The sequence below is a fragment of the Oenanthe melanoleuca genome, chromosome 1 (genome assembly GCF_029582105.1).
Source record: "Oenanthe melanoleuca isolate GR-GAL-2019-014 chromosome 1, OMel1.0, whole genome shotgun sequence".
In the NCBI taxonomy this organism is placed as follows: domain Eukaryota; kingdom Metazoa; phylum Chordata; class Aves; order Passeriformes; family Muscicapidae; genus Oenanthe; species Oenanthe melanoleuca.
In genome coordinates this window covers 83,289,807-83,315,592 of record NC_079333.1, presented here as the reverse complement: position 1 = coordinate 83,315,592, position 25,786 = coordinate 83,289,807, and the positions used below count along the sequence as shown (strand labels likewise).

General features: G+C 40.1%; 2 protein-coding genes across 3 annotated transcripts in view; both read right to left on the bottom strand.

Annotated features, from left to right (window-relative positions):
- The window catches only part of SLC9A4 (solute carrier family 9 member A4), a 34,568-nt gene extending 33,221 nt beyond the window's left edge, over positions 1-1,347 (bottom strand). Inside the window, exon 1 of the mRNA XM_056489400.1 lies at positions 826-1,347. Within this exon, the coding sequence (XP_056345375.1) occupies positions 826-1,102 (277 nt within the window). The 5' untranslated portion in view covers positions 1,103-1,347. The remainder of the gene's footprint in view (positions 1-825) is intronic.
- A 1,887-nt stretch (positions 1,348-3,234) lies between these two features.
- On the bottom strand, positions 3,235-16,852 carry IL18RAP (interleukin 18 receptor accessory protein). Of its 2 annotated transcripts, XM_056502844.1 has the most exons (10): positions 16,106-16,852; positions 14,792-15,059; positions 14,503-14,677; positions 13,121-13,295; positions 11,391-11,459; positions 11,112-11,232; positions 9,220-9,374; positions 8,204-8,341; positions 4,583-4,753; positions 3,235-3,956 (listed from the first exon to the last, which is right to left on the bottom strand). In XM_056502844.1, exons 1-10 carry the CDS (start codon positions 16,227-16,229, stop codon positions 3,586-3,588), a joined length of 1,767 nt encoding a protein of 588 aa, XP_056358819.1. In that variant the 5' UTR covers positions 16,230-16,852; the 3' UTR covers positions 3,235-3,585. The 2 variants fall into 2 exon arrangements, with proteins under 2 accessions (XP_056358819.1, XP_056358826.1); XM_056502851.1 differs by lacking the exon at positions 4,583-4,753.
- Between the last annotated feature and the right edge of the window lie 8,934 nt (positions 16,853-25,786).

The following is a 25,786-nucleotide window of genomic DNA, read 5'->3' as shown; positions in this document are numbered from 1 at the left end:
CAGAAAAGTTTAAGAATCCCATAGAAAGATTAAAAGAAAAGGGAGATTTTATGTCTGCAGCTCTTCACATTATTATTATTTTCTTCATTTATTTGATATAGCCGCATTAATTCTAAATGGTCAAAATAATTTCAGCCCAGCCATGAAAATAAGACATGATGAGCCTTTTTTGCTCTGTTAATTACAGTTTCTACTGCAATTACTCCATGAGGAATTGCTCCCTGAGTTGCTTTTCCCCTTTCAGATACCACATGGAGCTCTAACAGAAGCTAGATGCATTGCTATGTATTCAAAAGATACTTAGCCTACATCTCTGATGATCCACACCCTCATTCTCTCTCCTGGATATTACTTTTCACACCAGTTTTAAGGAGAAAATATGTCAAAGGCTCAGAGTGAAATATTTCCTTTTATTCATAAAAAGAAAGAATGTTTTATGCTTTCTCCCCAAAATTTGATACACTTGAAGTCTCAGTCTGGTGTAAGTGATTTCTGCAGCTGTGTCAAGCTGCAAATTCCAGTATCTTGTGATCTGTAAGGGCTAGGAAAATGAATGGACAGCACAGTGTCAGGGGCTCTGTAGCTATTTGCTACTCACAGCCCAAGAGACATGAAGGCCAGAGGTCATATGTTAACTTTAGTAAGATGGGATCATTCTAAGGTGGAATTTTGGCATTGCTGTGCTAATGAACACACCTGTTCTTTTCAGGATAGACGCTGTAAAATCAATCCCAGCCACAAAATGAATGAAAGGTACTTGGTTACATTGTACTTTTTAAACTTCTTTATGATTTAGGAGACACCAAGATCACATTTTCTACTTACCTATTTTTGCAAAAGAGGCAAGGAGGATCCAAAGGGTAACTTCATAGGGAATTTGCACATAGTCATAATCCAGTGTGAAAACATGCAACCTTGTGTCTTGAGAAGAGTCAACAGCACTGGAATCACGTTCATAGTGAAGCAAGGACCTCTTGCCCAGGCTGGGCTCATCCCCATGAGCAGCAGCAGAACAGGATTCCACACTCAGCAGCAACAGCAGCAGCTTGGAAAGCTTTGCACGTGCAGGCATGGCCAAGCCCGTGTCTGGGGCTGTGACCATTTTATTACAGATTTAGCATATAATGGGTGCATGAAGGTGGGCACAGTCACTTCTGCTGATTCACACTGCCCACAGCCCTTCTTTCTCAGGGCTCTTCCATTTGCCTGTTAGAGGTCATTTTATAATCCTGTGCCTGTCCCGTTCCTTGTGCTGCAGAGGGACCTGGAGTTTGTATGAAGATACCGGTTGTGCAGGTTCCTCTGACCCAGAAAAACCTTGGCCACAGCATCACCCTGTTGAGGAATAAAAAGACCTTTCCAGCTACATTACTTATGCAGCCTCTCTGATTTTTCCACTGTCAAAAAAAAAACAAAACAAAACAAAAAAAAACAACAACAACAAAAAAAAACAACAAAAAATTACCACCAACCACTAAACAAAAACTGTCAATGCTCACCGTTCAGCACAAGCACAGCAGGAGGGAATAGCATCAGCCTGGAGAGGTGGTGGCAGCCTGGGCAGGCAGCAGGGGTGATTCCTGCCTTCCCCTCCTGCCTCCCCACTGCAAGTGGCACCTCGGGCACCACACCTGGCACGACTCCCTGGTCCTGTCACACCGGTAACAAAACTCCTCGGTGTGTAAATAAGGGACTGTGCAAAGGGACTGTGCAGGGCTCCCGGGAGGGACATCTGGTGGGGCACCAGGCAAATGACAGCCTTGTTTGGAAAGGGGCTCCCCTTCTTAAACACCTGTACGTGTTTAGCAGGCAGTATCAACATAAAGAGGAAGGTCTGAGTCACACCACCTGCCTGAAATTGGATCTTGAGCTGTCTTGTGTTTGGCATTTGTTTTACTCATATCAGTAAGGCATTTACTGGGCAAACACATTATCCTCCTCCAGCTGCTCTTATGGATCATTTTTTAAAATGCCAGCATATTTTCACCTCCACAAAAACTGCTATGTTTAGTGTAAGGATAACAGAGTGTACAAACATAGTGCTGTTGATTAGAAGCTTCTAAAACCTGCATTACTTCTCTTAGAACTGAGTGCATTTAACTTACTGACAAATTATTCAAATTCATCAATGATTTGATTGTGTTAAAAGACAGTGCAGATGGTGAGAACAGATGTGATACCCCCATAACAACTAATGCTGAGGACCCTGAAACCACAGTGCATGTGCTTGGGAGGGGATTCCTTCAAACCAACTGGCCTCACAGGCTGAATGTCCCTTCATTATTGGAGAATATCTTCCACATGACTTTCTGTGGAAGGGATCCAGTGTGTACAGCTATGATGGTCTATAATGCAAAACAAAAGGCAACAAATGGTGACTGGTGGTAAATTTGCATCAAAATTATAAGGATTTGTACTAAATCTCCAATACAGGTGCAACTGCAATGTCAAAATTTTCTGTGGTACAGCCAGTACCCTTTGATTTTCTGCTTCTAGATGAAACACTGTCTTCTGACAGCCTCACAGCAACATCAGTTTTGAACACAATACAGCATCAGGGAGATAATGCTCAGCCTGCTTGCAAAAGAGTTCTGTTTTCCAGTATACTGGAAAATATAATAGCAATATTTCTTGGAATCCCTTTCCAACAAGGAATCTCACAGATGAGATCTTCCATTAACATTATAAAACAAGGATTAATTAACTTAAAGGCCAAATGAAGTGAGCAGAACAACAGAGCAGATTGCTTAATGCTGACTATTGTATTTCACTCAGCTGTAGACATACACACACAGACTACAAGATAGTTTGAGAATGAGTGGTATGAGCTCTGGAGAGCTGGCAGACAGAGGAAAGACTTAGAGTCCCTGCAAGTCTACTGGCTGTGGCAATCAGGGCTTTGACTTACCCTTGCAACACACTTGTAGTGCCAACAGGTTCAGTGGGCATTGAGTGACCAGCACCAGGCAGGATCAGCAATGACCAGGTGCAGGTGTCCCTAAGTGGGAAATGTTTCACAGCTCATGGAATTCTTCCCCTCATTGAAGGAAGGATGGACATGCCTGGGATAAGCCTACACAGTGGTCCTTCTTTTCTGAATCCCTTTGCCATACCCAGCTGTAGAAGTCTCTCATGGTATTTTCTTCCCATTGGAGCAGGTGACTCATTTGAAGAATTTGGATATGTCCCACTAGACTGCATCAGAAAATTAAACTGCAAGCTTCTTTTGGAGTTCCCTTTTATTAATCTTTTTCTAGAAAATAAGTGTTAAAATATTCCAGAAAGGAATACAGTGCAAAGAACATTGTATGTCACAAACTCAGAGCAAAATGGAATAATAAATAAAATAAAAATGGTAATAAAATATTAATTAATGAAAGAAAATTAATCTTTAAACATTTACAGTTGTGTGCAGTGGTCCAGTTTTGCTGTGCACTGTCACACTTCAGTCCTTTTGGATGTTTCAGAGCAAGCTATTGCTGGCTGCAGTGACAATTGACAGTGGTCAGATGATACAGAAAAGGCTTTTGACAATCCTGTTGCCATTCCTGAGCCTGATGTCATTCTCCTGGGAAATTTCCCCTATCAATACACCAGTCTGAATAACCTTTGGGATAAGCCCTTGAGGCTGCAATTTTCCAGCCTCTTGGTACTTTTCACTGGCATGTGGTACCGCATGTATTTCCAGAACTTCTTGTGTGGAGCAGCAGAACTTGAGGATTTCCAGGTAACAACTGGTAAAATCCGAAGTGCTTTCTTCACTACAGGAGGCAAAGTCTCTGGCTCTTGGAAATCTAGGAACTTTATTAATACCAGTTTGATGCCTTTATCTTCCAATGCACAGTTCACTGCTGCCTGCAGCTCAAAGATGCTTGGTCCACTGACATAGGCTGGGCTCAAAATAATTATTACCCGTCTGCTTTGTTTCATGGCTGATACAACATCATCTGTGTATGCTGGGGAGGAAATGGTGAGAGTTACTGCATTCTGCAAAGGAGTTTTTATCTCATCAGTTCCTTTATCAACAGCTAAACCCAGAAATAAGTCAAGAATAGGAATGCTGAGTAAATACATAACAGCTAGAAATGTGTTTGCTATCAGAGGGTACCATGGCTGTTCTTATAAAACTGAAGAACACAACTTTCTGCTCAGGACATGAAGCTCACACACTTCAACAGGGTCTTAAGGGACACTTGGACTTGTCTTTGTCTTTCCCAAGAACAGATACACAGGGCTTTCCAACTATTGAGGTAGCACTGCCTAAAGTTGCTTAGAAAGTAACTACTGAAATATTTGAAGTCTCCTTTCCAGGGAATGGAGTCTGATTGCAAAGAAATTCTTGTACAAAAAGCTTTGTCTCAGCCTAGTAGCTCACAGTGACTTCACTCCAAAGTATGTATATGTCAGGTGCAGGGACCAGACACAAAGATCAAAACATTATGAGATTTGAACAAAAATTCCACTGCCTAATTATACAGCTTGTTGCTCTGGTGCATAAAGGTTTATTTTTTTATTTTTTTTTTTCCGCAAAGTGAAACACAATTTTATAAAAAACTGAAGATTTTCTACCCAGGGACCTTACCTCCTCCTGGAAGAATATCTCTTTCAAGAATACATAACTTGTATCCATATTTATTTTCTAGTGTATCTGGAAGAAGCTCCAGGGCAAATTTCTCCTCACTAATTAAAGCAGACTCACTTTCAGAAGAGTTTAATTTTGCATAGGACACAAATGCATCAAATTCCTTGCCATCTAAAATAAATGAATGAATTAATTAATTTAATAAATAAATGACTTTATATACATTAACAAGTCTGGCTGAAGCATTCAGCTTGTTTCTTAAAGCACTGTTTTCAATTATATCTGTTAAAGTAGGCACAGCACAAACCTAAAATTATGACCTGTTCATGGATTACAGCTGTCCAGCCACCAGAGACAACCTTGCTCCTCACTGTCTTGCAAATTTTGTAGACATCTGGTACCAAAGCAAACAAGGAAGCCAGAGATATTTAGTGCAAGGTATTTTAAGGATCTGGTCCCTTCCAGGCAAAGGCTATGTGGTGGGGAATGACTCTCAATCTTTTCTCTCATTTGCCCAAATGCTGATTAAAAAAAAAAATCTTGTCAATGGCCAATCTTCTTTTAAAATATAACGAAGCTTAAAGGAACAGTGTTCTTGAATATTAGTTGCTTGCAGAAGTTGTGCTGTTTCCATACACTGTTATGTTTGTAAACAGAGAGACTTCTGTAAGGAGCAAAAGCGAAGTCTGATAAAAATATCAGCTCAGACATCAAGTACTGACCAGTTATTGAACCCTAAGCCTCCTTAAAAGAACGTTTGTACAGTGCAGATGAAACAAAAGCAAAGAATTTTTCTTAGCTTTGATCACCCTGGTACCAACACCCTGTATTAGGCCCCTTCTTAACTACAAGGCAAAAGTAAATTGTATCTATTTGCTGAATAAACTTTGAACTATACTTGAGGGAGAAGGAACATAAAAGGAATTAATTTCTGGTGAAAGCAAAAGGTACAGTGGATTCAGTCCAGTTTCCCAGTTACTTGGGGCCATTTAAGATACCCTAAGACTGCCAGACTTGACCTGGAATATTGGAGATTCAAGTGTTTTAGAATGGCAGGACATCCTCAGGCAGCCAAAATTACATCAGACACCTATGTTCAACTAATTGAATCACATGGCAGTATAATGAATAGAAACTAGAAAGAAATTCCCCTGTGTAGAGCAGAGTCCCACTCAGGGTGCTGCAGCAGGGTGAATCTCTATGAATTCACCATATTGACTTGGGAACTGAGTCTCCTACATCCAGCACAGACACCCAAGTGCTGGGTGTCATGACCCACATGCCTTGGGGTTAACCTCAAGTTTCTATCCCTGGATGCAAGGTTAGGATCACAGACACAAGCTAGAGTCACCAAGTTCCCACAGGATCTAGAAGAAGCCATATGTAAAGCAAATTCAGAAAACTAACATGCATGAGCTGGGGCTGGACACTTAAATTCAGAACCAGCACATAGCAGAAACTGTGTCATCAAAGCAAAGCAGAGGTGTGCAGATTAGGTTTGGGGGCCAAGGATGTGACCAGACAACACATGGTACATCTCTGCTCCTCCCCTCTGCTCCTGGCCACACACCTTCCATCACATCCTTCTGCTGGTGCTGAAGCTCTTGTGATGATAGAGGAAGATGATTCACTTTGCTGGCCACACACTCTTTACTGAGTTATTTTTCTGCCAAGCTGAGCCAATTTAGGCACAAGAGTGAATCACCAGCAGTAGGTAATGTGAGAATTAAAGGTGGGCCAGAGAGTCACTAGATTAGTTTAGCTGAACTTCAATTCATCTATACCCTAAATTGATTCTCCTTTGAGAGCAGATTTTAAATGACAATAAATTGCACTACAAGCCAGATATTCCTCATTTCACCCACAGAGGTCACTGCAATCTTATTAGACAATAACCACTATAAAACACTCAGCTTTATAATATTATTATTACAATAGCAAGTTAAAAATAAATACAAAATAAGCACCATTAGGCCATTTTCCACATAATTGTACAGGAAAATTACAAGCTGAGAAACTTTTGGTGCTGTATTTAAGATGCTGAAAGTGTAGGAAATGAAGAATACCTGACTTAAGCAAAGTGATGGCATACATGTTCTATAAATGTTAGTATCAAATCTCCTGCATTATTTCTTTCAACATGTGGAAGAAGGCAGGATTTTTAAAGAGATATATCTGAATTGGCTAAGGAGGTAAATTAACCCCAGAGGGGTTGTGGTTTCTCTGTCCACAAGGTCCTGCACAATCCAGGCTGGCTCTGCTCTGAGCAGGTGCCCAGACACCTTCCAATCTGGGATTCTTCAATTGTCTGATCCTGTGCTGAGAGGGACATGAGAGAAGAAACAGAAAAATCAGGTCATAACTTCTGCTTTGCTGCTCTATGAGCAAGTCCTGTCAGAACTCAGGTGACTTGTATGCATCCATGTAGAGAGAAGGACATAATCTGCAGGTGAGAACATTTTCCTTAGGCAGAAAACTCTCTGGTCTGCACTCCTGTACTCCCACTCTGCAGATGGTGCTGTGTGCATGAGAGGCAGGGCACAGGCAGGGGAACAGGGGCTGCCAAGGTGGAGCCCAAATTCAGTGCACAGCCCTTGGCAGGTCTGTCTCTGTCCTACTGACACAAAGGGTGTGCTCTAAAGGGACTTTCCACTTGAACACTCTGTTACCAGATGGAGGGGAAATTTTGAGTGATTTCCCAAACTGCTTTTGCCAAATGCTTCGGGGCTTGCAAAAAAAGTTTTCCAAAAGGGCAGTTAATTTTCTAACTGTGCATGTGTTTATAGGTATCTAGATACAGTTGTTTCATACTCACATCTAAAATACATTTACAAACACAAAAGCAGACTCAGACACCGCTATCTCAAAATGCGTCAAGATGCAAGAATTTTTAGGAAAGTTTTCTCAGGCAAAAACTACCAGAATTCTTTCAACCCGTGTATGAAAATCATATGATAAATTATTTGAAGTAGTCATAGTGATTCCTACTACCTTGTCTACTATTTCAGGGGCTGGTTTAGCTGAGATGATGGGAAAATGCTACTACAGAGACTTGAAAAATCAAAAGCTAATCACTCAAGTGCAAATGTCAAGTTGTTTCCAAATATTTTAGAAAGGAAATATGAATATTTCCAGGACTTTCATTTGTCAGTTGGTGTCCTTTAGAATCATATTTCTCTCTTTTGCTTATTTTTCTGAGAAACTTTTTGGCTTGAAGTGAAAAATACAAGACCCTGGAGTCCTTCACTTTGTTATGTAAAGTCACTTCATTCTCGTCCAAAGGTTTTGTTGAACTTTTTCAGAGAACAATTTTGAAATGTTGGAGATGCTAAATTATTGCCTGCAAATGGACTGCCAAAATTCAACTTCCTACTCTAATCTTCTATGGGTAAATTAAGGTAAAATTCTAACTGACACTTCAGTTGGTCGTTCACACTATCTGACTTTTTTCCATCTTCATTCATGGAGCATCTTACAAGGTTTAATAGTCTTTGTTTTGGCTCAAAAAGAACAGGGTCATTAAAAGAACTTAATTAAATGAGTAATTCATACCACATTACCCCACGTGGCAAAAGGCAGTAGAAAAACTGGAGCAAATTAATATTATACAAGGTTTCTTACCTTCTGTACTTTTGTTGTGGACCAGATAACTTCGATACATCAGCACTATCTCAATCCAGTGCTGGTAAATAAAGGCAGTGCACAAAACAAGTGCAAATAGAGTAGAAATGGCACTGCATAGTATATATAAGAAGAGCACTGCAGAAAGAAAATAATTTATCATAACTCAGGTTTCCAAAATAATATTGATACCTAGATTAAAAATTCAGTCCAGAAATGGAGGCAAACCATCATACAGTCTTTTTTCTTATCCCACTGGCAAAACTTAGAAAAGTCAATGTTTCATGTAGCCACAAACCTTAACACAGAATTTCAGTCTACTGTCAGTGACCTTTTTTGCATGGCATCTCTTGGGTGCTATGAAAAGCCAATCTCTGACAGAATACACTGAGCAAATAGTCTCTGGTACACCCAGCAATGCTGAAAATACTCATTGCCTGAGATGGAAAAGCTGCATCAGAGCAAACATAGCTGCACACAGTGCCCTCCTGGCAGCTTGCTATTGCACTCCAGTGATGAACCTCCACTGTGAACTATGGTTTAACACTTTAATTTCCACACTGATTCTGGTTTGGGCCTTGAGAAACTTGAAAGGCTGTCACATTGATATCAGTTATGGTAACTTCTCAGAAACATGCATGCTAATAACTGGGAAAATGAACAGAAATATCCTATGAAAATCAGGGAATACTGTTGCTTTTACCAGCCTCTTTTCTTCAGTTTAGTATATTGCTTATTAATGTTCAGAGGTTACACTCCTCTTCTTCCTTCCAGTTAATCTCTGACTCCCACTTGCTCACCTGCCTGCAGTAAATCCCCAGAGAGCCCTGTCCTTCTGAGTAATCCTCAAAATACTGTGGGCTTTAAGACATCTGACGAATCAGACTTTTCCCACCCAGGTTCAAGAAACTTCTGCTGCTGGCTAAAAGCCAGTGTCAATGGGGAATTAATTAGTAGCAGCACAGTAAATCAGAATGTGTCTGCAGGGGTAAATAGTCACCAATTGATAGCTTTACCTCTCTGCTTTCTTTTCAGCTGGATCACAGCAGTGGCATTCCCCACTGAATTCTCAGCAAAGCAAGTGAAGTTGCTTCTGAGGTCCTTTTCAGTAACTTCTTTCAAAGTTGCAATGTGAAGAAGTGTGTGCCCCTTCAAACCTTCTGAACAGACACTAGAGAGAAAATTATGTGTATCCTCATGATATCTTTGCTGTGCATTCACACAATTTCCCAATATCTTACACACAAAAATAGAGGAGCTTGCAACTTCTTAACATTCATCTTGAACTTTTAATAGCAGTGCAATATTCTGGTTTGGAACTTCCACTTGGTTTATACATGGTAAGAAAATAGTAATTAACATTGTAAAAAAATACTGAATACTGAAAGGTTTATTCTTAATTCATCAACTCAGCAAAATGTTTACCACTTCCCTGGTTTTCAATATATAGTCCCTTTACTTCTATAAGATTTCTTGTGGTTTTCTATGATGTAAAATATTCTCCCATCAGAAATGCAGAGAAAGGAACCTACAAAAAGGAGCCCCAAGAGAGAACTAGCTGAGCAAAAGACTGAGCAGCTCAGCCTCTTGCACAGGGGTAAAAAGCCCAAGGACATGATAGGCAAACAGAATAATATAAATATAAGGGACAGAAGTATAGGAAATGAAGAGGTAACTGAGGGATCCCTTCAGGGTTCAGCGAGGGATATGGGAAACATCTGTGTCTGTAATCACTGCAGATACCCAGGGTTTCTGAGTTGTGGCATTCCCCTTTGAAATCCACAACTGTAAGCATCTCTGGGTCACCCTAAAAGGCATCTCTCATCATGCCACTGCAAAAGGACAGTATCCCACGGCTCCACCTCTGCAGCCTCAAGATATGTGGGAGTGAGCACAGGCAAGGATCCAACCAAAGCCTGTTGGGGATGCTTCATTTGTTTGAATTTTTAAAAATAAATAGAAACTCTACCCATGAAGAAGGTAAAAACTTGTTAACAGGAATATTCCAAATCTAAACATTCTAAAGTTCAGAAAATGCAAATTCCCAGTCTACCTCATGAGTGTGTGCATGAGTGTGTGTGAGTGATATAATAATTCTTTTTTTTTTCCATATGACTCCTATTATGAACTTGATTTTAGCAGTGACAGCAGGTCTTTTTCTTCCCCCAGTGTAGAGAAAATTTACCCATAAATTTGACTCAGAGCTGTGTGGTAAAAGACACTTATCTGTGTTGCCTCACTCTGTTGCTTGCCCAAGTTGAGCACTGAGTAAGTGAATGAAAATAGGAAGGAAAGGGAAGTGTGATGACTCTAGGGGTTGTCCCCAGGTCACAGGAAACCTTTCCCCTACACGTTTCATCTCTGCAGGGTCTGGTTAGTTCTTACCAGAGAGGAGTCCCAAAATTCAGTGTCCTGAAATTCAGTGTTACAAATCCTCAGACCTGGTTTGTAACCCCCAGTGTGAGACATACAAACTCCTTTCAATGGCCACAGCACTGATCTGCTTTGCTGATCTGATTTATTCCCCACTCAGACACAGCTTCCAAAGGCAAATTGTGTGAATTGCTAGCAAGGCACAACACAGACTCTGCTTTCAAGGACACTTGAAAACCACTGATGTGGGGAGAGGCAACCAGGAACCTTTCATGTAGAAGCTGTCTATGAGCTAAAGTTTTAAGAAAAAGAGGTAAGATAGTGCAGAGTTTGAGTTCTTGATTTTATGGCCATCAATATGTCCTTCTGCAGATGAAGGTGATGTGTCTGTCATGGACATACACATTACTAGGTGAGAGGAAAAAAGCCTTCCAAAGGTTTTTCAATAAAATGTATTCAGTAAAGTTGTTATAGAAGGACTTTTCCAGTTGCTTGTGGGGGCAGTCACTGGGCTGCTGGGGGAGGAGGTTCTCACCTCGTTTCCTGATTCAATTTCTCATTTACATTCTCTTCATTGTTTCGTTTCCATGTTACCCTCACTGGAGAAACTGTTTCAAACCCAAACTGCACACGGCATTGCAATTCAAGTGCCTTGCCTGGAACAAATGAACACAAAATAACCATGCCTGTAGAATATTATTCTCTTAAATAGCCTAGAAAGAAAAGCTGGTTTGCTTTATCAAGATCCATCATTATCTATCAACACCTCATTTAAATATTTTCATTTGCTTTTAGGGGAGGAATTGAAACTTACCAACTTCTACTTCAAGGATCACAACACCATTAGGATACAAAAGGTTTGGTGGATGAATAGTGTTTTTTGCTGCAATTAACAAGAATATAATTGAGTATAAAGTTATTGTCAGTTCAGAAGACCAAAGAAAATAGCTTAAAATTTAATTTAGACACCTAAGTCCAAGAAGAGAACAGAAAATCTTGTGTAGCTACTCAAACACCTGCTATCTCATTTACTCTGAGGCATTGTCCTCTTACTGAGGGAGTTCAGTTTGTGCTTTAAATTACTTAGGATTAAAAAATTAGGAACACCCCCCTTGCAAAACCCCCTGAAGGGTGCAATCCTCATATCAGTTCCCTGTCAAACCTCTTTTCATGCCCAGTAACCACAAACAGAACATGCACACCTCATTCACAAGGTGCTGGTACCAAAATAACCGTGTTGTTTTCGAAGCTCAGACTGCCAAAGGGCACAGATAATGATACCCACAGGTTGCACAATGAAACCCACAGCTCTGATATGCAAGGAAAGTCCCATACTGCAGGAAATGGTGTCACATAACACCTTTTTTTTGTTGTTGTTGTTGGTGGTGGTTTTTTTCTTTACCAAGCCACAGCAGAGAAACACATCACAGAATCCCAGAACAAGCTGAGTTGGAAGGGACCCACAGGTCGAATCCAGCACCCAGCCCTGCACAGCACCATCCCCAGGAGTCACACCCTGTGCCTGAGAGCACTGTTCAAACACTCCTTGAGCTCTGCCAGCCTTGGTGCTGTGAACATTTTCCTGGTGAGCCTGTTCTAGTGCCCAACCACCCTCTGGGTGAAGAACCTTTTCTGATATCCAACCTAAACTCCCCTGGCATAGCTTCAGGCCATTCCCCTGGGTCCTGTCACTGTCACCACAGAGCAGAGATCAGTGCCTGCCCCTTCTCTTCCCCTCCTGTGAAAGCTGTGACTGCAGGAAGGTCTTCCCTCAGTCTGCAAGGTTCTGGGGCAGTATAGATGCATATGGCACCTTTTAAGTGATTTTCTGACTGGGCTAGGAAGTGAGGGAAAAGAACTGAGAAGGACAACGTGTCAGCTCAATCAGATAAAAGCAGAGCTAGTCCAAGCCTGCCCAGAGAATATTGTGGGAATAAAGCCAGAAGAAAGAGTGAAAGAGCAAGAGGTATTTTAAGCCACCACACAGAATTCACAGGTTGGTAAGACATGGTTTCCTGTCCTGATGGAATGGATAAATTTTTCCTTTGAATTCTTAGAACCAAATGTGAAAAATACCTGGGGGAAAAAGGATCACATATTTCAGAGAAGCACTATCCTCATTAGACCATGGAATTTCAGAGGAGGGTTTCTTCACTAGACCATAGAACTAGGTTGCCTCACTTGACACATTTCTTTTGCTCCCTAAATCTTGTTCTCCCTCTCACAGAGTTGCCTCCCTTCCACCAGGATGTGAGAATAGTCCTGTGCTGTTTCCATCCAGAAACAGCTGTACTGCATCCATGCAGTTCAGGATGGAGAAGAGATTTATACTTCCCTACAGGAGCTACTGCTATTACTATTGGATGTTCTAGCTGGTGTCAAAAGATGCCCTCAGAATACTTGGAAGAGGATGCTAATGATCCTGTAGCTAATTCAGTTTATGTGTTTTTCAGAACAAGAGCCTGAACAAAAGACAGAAATAAACATAATAAAGAAAACATACCTTACTTCAGGTATTTTATTCTGAGTTATTACATTACTCACCAGTGACTTCTACTGTTACTGCTGTTCTCACTGTCCACTTGGTAATGTTGTCAGGCAGAGTGTAATCACACACATATATTCCAGCATCTTTGTCATAGGTTGGATTCAAGTAGATTTCATTCTGCTTAAGCTTTAGGCTTGGTCTGCTTTTCCTGTATTTTATCTGGTGACCATCCTAGTGAAAGTAAAAGAATATCAAATAATTAAAGTATTTTTTCTTGCTGTTGTTGCTGTTATTAAATTATATTTTAATATGTTTGCACAGGATTTTCATGGCAGTAGAGCTAAAACAAAGTTTCCACTGAAGCCCAAAAAGGGATGTATTAGGAGTCTGAGGACATTTTCAGTTGTACTAAAAAATATGTGAATAAACTTGACTTTTTAAAAACTACTTAAAATTTATGGTTGATGCAAAAATATGAAATCATAAATCTAATCTAAATTAAACTCATATTACTAAAGAGCAACAAAAAGTATCACTTTTTGGATGGACTAGGTTTCTTTTATTTTGTAAAGAAATAATTTTGAAAACATTTTCAAGTTATTTTATGGAAAGTAAACCATGAGTTTGGATTGCCTGAGGTTGAGAACACTGTTGCTCCTTTTAGAAGCATGAAAATGGTCTATTTTTGAAAAGCACACCTATTTTTCAGCTTAATATATTCATATACTATCAAGGCCAGTAAGAATTTTCCTTAAAAAAAGTTCCTGATAAAACACAGTAACACAAATGTGAAGAAGCTCCTTTCAGTGGGCTTCAGATCAAGATGTAGGTAAAGATAAACCTCATTTAAAATTTTAAAGCAAATGCAGAGTGACTATGACTAGATCACAATTCTACTTGATAGAATAAAATAATGTAAATAATACCAGACAGGAAGATCCACAATTGCAAATTTTAGTCATTTTCCTTTGCTTGTTTATACAGGCTTGGATGCTGTATTACCATCCTTACAAACACTGTGTCAGTAGTGGTTCAGTGCAGTTCAGAATAGAGTTTCATTAAAAACAGGAGTCTTGGAAGGAATAATTTGAAACATTATTTTTAAAATAATTTTGTGTTTAACAAAGCCAGTTTTACTTTGTTATATTGGATGTGTTCAAAATTTGAAATGTCAAAATAAAACCTAAAATGTTACATTTCAGTCATGTCCGTTTTGTAAAAAACCTGTTTTAATTCTCAATTACTTCAGTTGCTTAGCTGAAGAGAAAGCATTTCTTGGCTTCTGTTTCATATAATATTTCTACTTTTGTGGTTTTTTGTGGTTTTTTGTGAATTTCTCAGGCTGCATTGCCAGCCAAGGAAGAGTTCAAGAGCTCATGGACATGGACATTAACTAGACCTGAAGCTCCACCTGCACTCAGCTGTTTTCAGTACTTACCTTATACCATTTCACATCTGGCTTTTTTATGTGGCTGTAGCATTTAGTCCCAGGACAGGTTATAGAATTCCCACTGCCAGCAAGCAGATATAGCATATTTGTGTCATAACCTGAACATTTTGCTGCCTTCTTTGTTTGAACATCCAAAACAATTTTGAGACATGGGATTTTTCCCCTGAATGATGAAAAAAAAAAAAAAAAAAGTTAAACATTTAATACATAACCCAAACCAAACCAATAATTCTCCTACAGAAATAGAAACATTTTGCTCCTTTGCTCCATTACTTACCATATCTTACAGATGTACACTCCAGAAGCACTGTCCCTTATTGGTTTAAACCAAAGTGCATCCCCTTGGAAAGTCAGATTTGAGCTTTCCTTGACAGCCATCAGTGTCTCTTTGTCTTTCTGATGCCAGAACCATTTCACCTTATGTTGGTCTAGAAGTGAGCTGTTATAAATGTTGGTAGCATCTCTACCTGGTAAAGCACATTGTAGAACAAACTCCTCACCATTAATTGCACGATACCATATCTGAGGTTCAACATGGGAACATCCTGAAAAGCAGGACAGCAAGATATCAGTACCATCTGAAAGAATGCAGAGTCATGGGGAGAAAAAAAAATATAAAAATTAGGAACACTACAGAAACAGAACCTTACCTTTCTTGTGTGGAATATTTCTTTTTGTGATCAAAAGATGGATTAATAAAAAATAGGTTTTCTCGAATATGTAATTTGCCAATGTTATTGAAAATTTATTCAAAGGTTTCCAAAGGCTTATTAGGCCTTTTTTCAAAAGCTTCATGTGGAGAGTTTTTGTGATGTGTAGACTTTTGCATGAGTGCTGACCTGTTAAACCTCAACTCTGTAGAAAAGCAGATGCAGCTCTTCTCTGTCTCCTTGTATTAATGGAGAAGGGACTGACAAAAGCCTGAGGAAGCAGAACCTGCCCACTACACGCCCTCTTTAAGGTAAGACTGACAAACATTATTTTCTTGCTGCTTTTAACTATTTATCCATGTTTCAGTAACTATCCCTAACAGTTTTATTCTGAAAAGTGTGGTAAGCTATCCTACTGTCCCTCCTGCCAGTCAGGCTGTTGTGACTTTTGAAAGCATGGCAGGATTTCACCCCAGCAGAAGGGAGGTCATGAAATCAGTTCCTCACCTGCCCACCCAGGAAACTCTTCACAGTTTCATTTTCTCTCTGCACACTAAATTGGATCAAACTCCTCCAGATATGTTGTGTGTGTGGAAGATTTTGATAAATCTGTCTCTTTCTGCCTTTGTCTTCCTTCTCCCCAGTCCCTGCCTCACTAGACCAAATGCTGGAGACCTCAGTCACAGGAGTAATTAGTTTGTTCCATTTGGGCCTCAGAGATTCTCCTTTGCATTTATCTTTTTTACTGAGGAACAGATTTTGGGGTCAAATTTAGGGTAGACTGTATTACCAATGCTCCAGAAGGTTGCAAAAAGGCTATTTGTATGACACAAGCATGGACTTGTGCAGGAAAAACTCACAAGAGCAAGGAAAAATGAAGATCTTTTCTGAGTTTTCAGAAAGAAGCACAAATACCAAACACCACTGGAGCACATTCTTACCTGACAAGTTAATCTCTCTAACTTCTACCCCACTGATAAGTAGTGTTAGTATCCAGCACAAAATGAGCATTACTTTCTGTATCAATATTGGTTGACATTCTGAGAAATTTTCATTAGGAATCATCTTGCTTTCTGTAGAAGAGGAAAATGGGTTTTTTTGGTAAATAAGAATCCAATAAAACAGGTAATTGCATATTTCATCATGTACCTCTATAAAAGTTTGCAAACACTATTTCCTGCATATTGTGCTTTTCCTGCTCACACTATTTCACAGAAATACAGGATGGATAACACACAAGATTATTCAACAGTCTCTCTAAATACACCTTGCATAGAATTTCTTACAGATGGATTTCCAGGTCATACCCACAGCAATGCAGAACTCCACCTCTGGAGTGGAAATGCAGATCCTTCCTTCCTTGATAGGAGCATGATCTCTAAGATGAGAGGTAAGACACCAAATATTATCAGCCTTCAGCTCATGATCCTTATCAGCAAGAGACTGAGACAGGCATAAATGGCACCCAAAATCCATGGAGCTCTGCTGTAGCTTGAAGGTCAATAGGCCCAGAGTGAGTTGATTTGATTTCTTTGGGATTAAACCAAATCTGAAGATGTGCTGCAGCTGCAAACAGCACTGAGCCCCTGAGGCTGGAGAACTCTGCAGAAGCAAAGCCCTCAAAGCTTGTTCTGTGTGAGCACCAGTCTTTGGTTCCCTCTCATCCAAGGGACATGCTCCCAGAGGGCTTTGGTACCAGCAAATGGACATGCTTAGGATGTCTGCTAGGGCCCCTTCTCCTCCTCCATGGTGTACCTGGGTGTGCAGACCTCACCTTTTCACTACAATGCTGCTCTGCACTGCTTGGACAAGCATGGCAGAGCCCTGCTGAGCAGGATAACACCCACACCACAAGAAGGGACCAGCCCTGTGGGCTGCTCTCTCTCAGCTGAGACTGGGAACACCCAGGGGATTTGGGGCAGGTCCACAAAGCACTCAGGTGCATCCAGACCCCTGTATGACAGTACCCTGTACAAGGTGGAGCCCCAAACCATATTGTTATTTTTTCCCTCTTCTACTAAGAAGTCTGACCTGCATCCCATAGTCTTCTCAGCTGCAGGCTGCCCTGTGTGCATACTCAACAGCCATGGCTTACCCTGGGTATTTAGTAAGGACATATCCTATGGAGTGCCTGGTTCAGGAGTAAAGGGCATGTACTCGGCTGCTGCTCAATTTGTGCAGCTGTGCACTGTGCAACAGAGCCTTTAGGGGTTTTTTCCCTTTCCTTTGGCAAAGTGATTCTGCATTTGCAGTGCTGTCAGAGAGGCACAGAGTCAGCCCAGGGAAAAGCAGAGAGCTTGGGCAAAGACTGGTCCCTTGTCTGCTGGCACCTCATGCAAATCACACTACTCATACTGGCTACCATCAGCAGAGCATCCAGGGCACTCTGAGCTAGAGAGAGAGGTGATGAAACTCCCACGCTGCACTTTCCCAGGCAGCTGTTTTGTGTAGAGGGGAGCACTTTTAGTCACCATTCTCTTCAGAATGTCTCTATTCCTTGCAAATGAATGGAACAATCTATTTTTATGCTCAGAGTCACAAGAAGTAAGTTAACTCATTTGTCTGACCCCATCCTGGTGCTTTGTTACAGGTTGGCTGCCAACTGTCATCACCCCACATATCTTTTAAAATCATCCTGAAACTCCAAGCCTCTGTGTATGCCTGAATAAAGTGAATTTGCTACCAGCACTGGGGAAAAGCCCTCCATAAATTTATCCAACTTTTTTATCCACTGCAAACAGATAAATGGCTCCTGACTCTAATCTGGGTTTATGACACATGTGAAGACCTTGCTCAAGGCACCCATTGAGTCTGCATCTCTAGCCATGTTAATTCTGCATGAAACCAAGAATGGTGTTCTGAGTTATGTCATCCAACAGCCCACACAGCAAAGGCATGCTGGTGCCAGCAGCAATCAGGGCCTTTTGTGGGGCTCAGTTCTCTAGTCCCTTGAGCAGGTGAGCAGGTGTTGCTGCTGTCAAAAGCAGAGGAGCAAGCACTGACCTCTTCTTTCTCATGACCAGTGACATGACTAAAGGAGACAGCAGGAAGCTGTGTCAGGGGAAGTCCAGGTTGGATATCAGCTGGACTTGATGATCCTTATAGGTCCCTTCCACCTCAGCTTATTCTGTGATACTGTGAAAACTCTATGAAATAAATATTTATTCTTTTCTTCTATCAGCCCTTTAAGAGTTGAAATATAGGCAATATAATACAATTCCTATTTTCACTTGCATTTTTTTAGCACAGAAGATTATGTGAATACCATGTTAATTTCCTTTGTATATACAATACTTTCCAGTTAAGTGGCACCCTAAATCCCTGGACTAAGGATATGATATTATGGCTGTGCACATGGCAGGAGAAGGTAGAGAGACCTTTGATGATAAGTTGCCTGAAGTAGAGTCCTTTCTTTCTCTGGTGGATGCTGATAAAGAGAAATGAGTCCTTGAGTCAGCTGAGTCACCAAATCACCTGGGTCCACCTGCAGTGCAAATACAGCTGAATGATGATTGCTGTCTACTTTTGAATTCCCCTGTTCCTGTCAAGCACACTTGCAAGATGATAATCATTAATTTCACATCCTACTATACTTTTTAAAAACCAAAAGAAAACAGCAACAAACCTCCCTTTCCCCTCAACTAAAAAAAAAAAAAAAAAAAAAAAAAAAATTGAAAAGATTGCTAACCAAAGCTGTAACATTCACTAGTCATCCTTCCCTTTGACACTTCTTTCCCATTTGTGGTGACCTTTTGGAGCTTAAAGAAGGTCTCATATAGTATGGCAGCAAGTTTCAGGACAAAGAGATTCTACATCACTGGCATTATAAATGCTTTTTGAACAGTCACATGATGTAGTTTCATTACATGTGGCATGTTCCCAGTTACACACAAATGGGAAGCTGGGAAGCAAACACTTCCACTGCTTACCTTGTGCCAGGTCAGGCACTCTTCAAATAGCTTGTGGTGGCTTAACAGCTTAGTGAGGCACCAGGAAGGACCAGAGCTGTCACAGGAGAGAGACTGGACCATTTGTCTGGGGGCAAGGGACAGTGGAGTGCCAAGGACAGAGAAATAGATCATAAAATCATAGAATAAGCTGAGTTGGAAGGGACTCATCAGGATCATTGATCCCTACTCCTGGCTCTTCACAGGACACCCCAAGGGTCACACCATGTGCCTGACACTGTTGTCCAAAGATTTCTTGATCTCAAGACAGGCTTGGTGGTGTGACCACTTCCCTGGGGAGCCCATTTCAGTGCCCAGCCACCTTCTGGGTGAAAAACCATTCTTTAAGATCCAGCCTGAACCTCCCCTGACACAACTTCAGGCCATTCCCCTGGGTCCTGTCACTGTCACCACATTGAAGAGATCAGTTGTACACTGTGATGAGGTCTTCTCTCTCTCTCTTCTTCTACAGCTTTTTACATAAAGTATAAGCAAAAAAATCACAATCAGTTTCTTGAGAGCTGTGCCAAGTTTCATGATATGTGTGAAATCTAGTAAAGGGTGGCATACCACAATCATTACCATCATACAACTCTGATTCTGATAAAAATCACTTGGCTATTAAAGCTATCAATTCCTGTGTCTTGTATTGAGCTATTGAATATCAATGGAAAGACAGCATAATCTGATTCTAGGAATAAGATTAGTAATAGCCACAAAGAAGATGTAAAAAGCTTTACATGTCTACAAAATGGAAAAGGATATTTAATGATGCTACTTATTAAGACACTACTGTTTTCCTGACCAAGCAGTTAAAGCCAATTTACTTCAAAATGCACATTCAAAGGCAATAAAACAAACTCACCTTCAAGCAGACACTGTAGGGAGGGCTAAAATTTGAAGCTAAAACATGTAATTTTTAAAAAGCTATCTCAAAATCTTACTTGCACATCCTACACAACATGATAAGAATTGTGGTTAGTTCTAGCTGTGCAGTGTTGAGTCTGTTTCCTTTACAGGAATTTCCTCCACCACACTGTCATCATCCCTTCCTTTCTCAGTTTAGTTGCATTAGGTTGAAAATTTCCGGGTCACTTTCTTGTAAAAAGAGCAGAGGAAACACCTCCTAGGCAAGAGATCAAAGCCTCTTGGGTTCTAAAATCTTCTACTTGCATTGTGTGCAAAAATGTGTTGGATTTTTTAGTTTGCTTCATTTAAGAAGGGTAATATTTCCTTTTTTTACTTTTTCCATATGTAAAAAGGCTGGTTGTTATATAACAAAGGATTTTAATGTTGCCTCTGTTTATGCACACATTCCTTTATGGAATTACCAGTATTAATGTTTGATTCTGTTGGGTTCTGAGTATTAGGAGATAAAGGACTTGTATTCTCAGCTTCCACCACATTTTTAGCTCTCTGCTTATTCCAGACCTGAGCTCACTGATGCCCAGTCTTGGTAATTTTCTCCTAAACTATATTCAATGTTTTGCCCCATCGCAAAATTCGTTTGATTTATGAATTGCAAAAGGTTCCAACTTATCTCTAGAAATTTCAGTAAAAAGAATTAAGCTTTTGAAGGTGTCCAGTCTGACTAGAAAAAAAAACAAAACACTTTTGTTCCCTCTTCATTTAAAGGAATTACAGAGTGCAACACAGCTGAAGTCAAAGCCCTTCTTCTTTCAAACTAAGATTATAAAAGAAAAATGGTCCTTTCACAGAGATGCATCTTTAAGACATCAAATATACTTCATTCATTTTAAGTATAAATCATTGTAATGTCCAAGTAGTATGGCTTATCACAATCAAAAATTAAGCCTAACAGTCCAACTATCATACCAGAAATGCATTTTAGATATACAACAGAAGCAACAGTCACACATAGTTTTGGAAGCCATGCTACCAGAAGTCTGAGTGCTATGTCATACAGGTTACCATGCTGGATGAAAATCTTGTATATAAAGCAATATAGTTTAAAAAGCACTAAGAAAGCAGCCTCACACACTTGCATTTCCAAGGTTCATGTTTCTCTTTGACTGCTAGGCAAAGTGTATAAAGCAAAGGGTAAAGGACGAGTCCAGAATATCCTCCCTGCTTCCCCTCCCTCCCCACCCTCTCCTCCCCTTTAATCATTTACCCTCCCACTCTGCTAAAATTTAGCATATTTTATGCTGTATCTCTGGCAAATTGTACCTCCCCACCCATGTGGAAAGTCAAGTTTGGAGGGTTTATCTTACCTTGTCCATCTCACTTGCTCAAGTGGGGAAAATGTACCATCTCAGTGCATCTCATGCAGACTAGTCTTATAGTGCTGAGAGGATGAAGTTTTTTTACTATTCTGGTACTATTCTGGCACTATTCTGGCTTGACACATTTACACATCACCTCCTCCTCTGCCCAGCTATGCTTAATACCTTGTGGGTAAAGAAACTTTCCACTGTGATTATCTTCTACACTGAGTCAGTGGTGCTGGTGCTGCTGTTGCAGGAGGTGTCTGAACAATATCTAAACATGAACCTCTATCCTTTGTACTAGTTTATGCACTCAGTGAAATTACATACATTTGGGTGGCTTCTGGAGCTTGTGGGTGATTCTCTGTGAAACAAAGGAAGATGGTGATACTTACCATCAATTTGCTTTACTACAGTGAATTCTGCCTTGGGCATCAGGGACTAACATGTCTAGAGCCCAGAGGTACTTTGAATATACTGATAACTGAATAGCCACATGCCAACAGAGAAAGAGCAAAGCAAAATCTCACCATGCAAGCCTTTCAAACTTTTAACTTTCACAATTCTTAGCAGTTAATTAGAAAAAAAAACTGTCTAGCACCGCAAATTCCATGAAAATTCTTTTTTGCCTTGGCTGCTAGTCCAGCCTGCTTACTGCAAGCCGAGAAACACAAACCTGACAGGGATGACCACTGCTGAATTTCTGGTATTTTCTCAGAAACTTACTGTAATCCAGTTTAAAAGTAGGTGAGAGTAGTTTCTCCTTTACCCTCACAGGAGACCTTACTCTTTTAATGGCTTTAATGCCCATTATACATTTATTCAAGGACACATCCCTGTGTGCATATCATTCCTTAGCTTGAACAGCTCTTCATTCTACTGCTTTTCTTTTCCTGTTTGCATTTGGTGACACTGCTCCTGTTCCTTTTCCTGGTCATTTTACCAACCTGGGCAATTAAACTTTTCTAGGATCCCTTTCCATGGCTCCCTGCTGATTCTTATGGCTCTGCCTCACAGGTCTCAAGGTATTGTTTCACTGGAAGCAATTCAGTGGTATTTGTCTTTCCTTCATCATGCTGAAAGCTGGAGACACTCCTGAGATTGTCACATTTATTTCCAATGCATGAGTTCCTTCTTTGTAGATGAATTTTTGTTGCTAATCCATAAAAGCAATATCTTCCTTATGTATTACATAAATAAATATGCTTAATATACTGTTTATCAAGCCAATATGCACAAATAGAGACATTGCTATCACAGCTGAGAGGTAAATATTTACTTTCAAGTCTCCAGAAATGCCAAAATCCATAAATGAGGTCTCATAATGAAGTCCTCAAGAGATATTTTTGCTACTGATATTCAGATAATTCCTAGTATCTTCTGTCAGCTCTTCAAGACTAGACACAGTCAATTCAGAATTTGCTCAACTGTTTCTATAAAGGCAGATTTGTTACATTGCAAGTAGTTTTGGAACCTCTTGTGGAACAGCATTCCTTCACCACAGTCAAAACCCCTAAAACAATTTTCCTGCAATGAATGAAAAACAGTTTTGCAGCCATATAGCAGAATGAGATCTCCAGCACACCACTGAAACTGGCTTAGTTATGGTAGTGGCCTAAAGCAATAATTCATAAATCTATTTAATTATCTTTCAGAAACACCTTAAGGCATCAATGTACTGAACTATATTATTTTTGTATTTGATAGGTTACAAGCAACAAATGCATTACACTGGGCTGTCTTGCTGATGTACACACTATTTCTCACCCTCAGAGGCCAGATGGGAGATCAAACAATAAGAGACAAAACCCTGTGATGACTTTTTTATATATTTAGCTGACAAAACAAACAAATGAAAAATACTATTGTGGTCTATTTGCAGCTGCTTCTGCTGAAATGCAGAAAATTTGGATTGCTGAACCACAGGAAGCTGTAAGTTGTGGATACTGCAGAAAGCTCAGTAACTACTGCTTCACCCAGACACCCCATCTAATTCTAGTTCAGAAAATTATTTCCCAAAAATGTAATCACGTTTTCTTTTTCAAAATATTGAATGCTTTTCAAGTACATCACAAGCATGTCATTAGGAAAGGCAAAACTTCAAGCATTCTTAAAGTCTGCAAGCCAGACCACAATTGTCTCTTAAAAGGAAACAACTTTTTTTTTTTTACTTTCTCTGAGAAAGCAAGATAGAAAAGGACAATTTCAATGTATAACCACAATTCTAGAGTAACCTTCAAGGTCAGACACACACATCTATCTTCTCAACTGTTAATCTCTGTTTTCTAACCATTTTTAATTACCTGAGGAATCAATCTGCCGAATTCTGGATGTGACACATAAAATTCTGGAGCATTTTGCATAAATCAACCATGTACTCCCTTAAGGTCTGAGATGTCTGGTGAACACTAACCTTGCCCTGCACACACAGGAGTTGTGCTCCCAGAATCTGGAAAGTGGTGGAATTGATAAGATTTATCCTTATGGGGAATCCTGTTTCACAAGTTCTACCTCTCCAATCTCTAAAGAATGCAAATGATCATGAAGGAACAGAAGTACTTATAGTAGGAAAGCACCCCTTTAATTCACAAACCTTATGCAATTATCAGCCCTTATACAGCACTACACTACAGCAATGATGCTATGTACAATAGTCCTAATTCTTCCTACATTTATGTTACAATTATCAACAGACAAGAAGAGTTCTTTGATACTGTTTTGCTTCCAGCCCTTATTGTGTCTGGTAGAAACCAGCAACACTAAAAAAATGCTGACACAGACCATGTTCTCACAGCCAGTTACTATGTATTAGTACATAGCAAGAGAGACAAGAAATTTCAAGACCAGTGGCTTGCAACAGCTGTCTCCTCACTGATCCCATCTGTGTCCTCCTCAGGGAAATTACATATTTCAATAGCTTTTGTGGATTTGGCTTTGTTTTACTCTTTTTAAATTACAAATGAGATTCGTTGCTTGTGGTCTAACCACATTTGCTTTTCCTGCATTTTTTCTTCGTACCCTAAGCTTAATTTTTTACACTTGTGGTGGTGCATCTCTCCCCACCACCCCTCAGGTCGCTCCATGAGCTGAGAAATGTTCAGCCAGCCTTGGCCTTGAACAGCATCCTGATTGAGCTCTCTTGAATAAAATTTCCAGCCCAAATTGTGGCTAGGATGGAAAATTACTACAACTAAAGCCCACTCTCCTGCAACCCCATAAACAGCAGTGCTAAGCAGGACCCTCTGAGCTCTCCAGGACCCCAGTGGGCTGTAGCCACCAACCTCCCTGTCACAGCCAGTGAACTCCCAACTTTGCTGTATCTGGAGGATCACCAGAAACAGATCCTGGGCTGAGCCCCCCACTGCTCCAGGCTCAACCCTTTGTTCACTGAGAAAACACAAAATCATCTGATGGGAGCACTTCACTGAATTTGAGGGGCATTTTTCACAGGTATACCTGATATATACTTCTCTAGATCTATGAATATGATGTAGCAAATCTACTATGAATGTTGATCTCCTGAAAGACTTAAATTTGCCAGCAAGGCCTGTAAATGAGTTACTGTTGTGCTGTAGTAAATTCTATATTAATCCTTTGTTAAATTGTTTAACTTAAGCTATTGACTAAGCACTATTTAGTGCTGTTAACCCTTTAGGTCTAAAGTGTTGGTCAAGACTGGCTCAGTTTAGCTGTGACTCTGAACCTTGTGCCTAACTGGGTCTTCCTTATTCCTTTTTATCCTTACCTTTTCCTACCCTAACTCTTTTCTTACCCCTACTCCCCCTCCAGCCTCCTCATAGATAACTTTCATGTTGACTTTGGGGTTAGATTGATTGATTTCAGGTTTTAGTGGGGTTTTTGTCTCTATATATATATATATATATATATATATATATATGTCTATATATAGTAAGTATTAGAGTGAACTGTGCCAATGAATTTTTCTCCATTTCACTTTTATATTAAATGTACTGTTGCCAATACATATGTCAGTGATTCTACAAGCGATCTTAAAACACTCATTCATGATATTACTTCTGTCTAGCTGCAGCAAAAATGGAAGCCACAGTGTGGAAAGGAGAAATACAGTTTTATTAAGTGCAAAAGTGAACAAAACTTACAGTATAAATCACTGAAATGACCCATTACCTCAAACCAAATGACCCATTACCTCACCCCAACTATCATGTGAATTCACTTATGCATTAACATATACATGATCAGGCAAATCATCACAACTACAGTCTATAAAAGTGATATTAGCAGTTCCTGTTCTCTATGGACTGGCAAACAAAAAGCAGGCATTTCCAAAGTCAGTAATGTCAGTAATGCAGGACATAAGAGCAATAAGAACATCTGGCCTTAGTATGAGTATGCATATCCTTAATTTCCCTTGTTCCCCTTTACCACTGCACATGGGCAGCGAGGATCATCTCTAAACTGATAC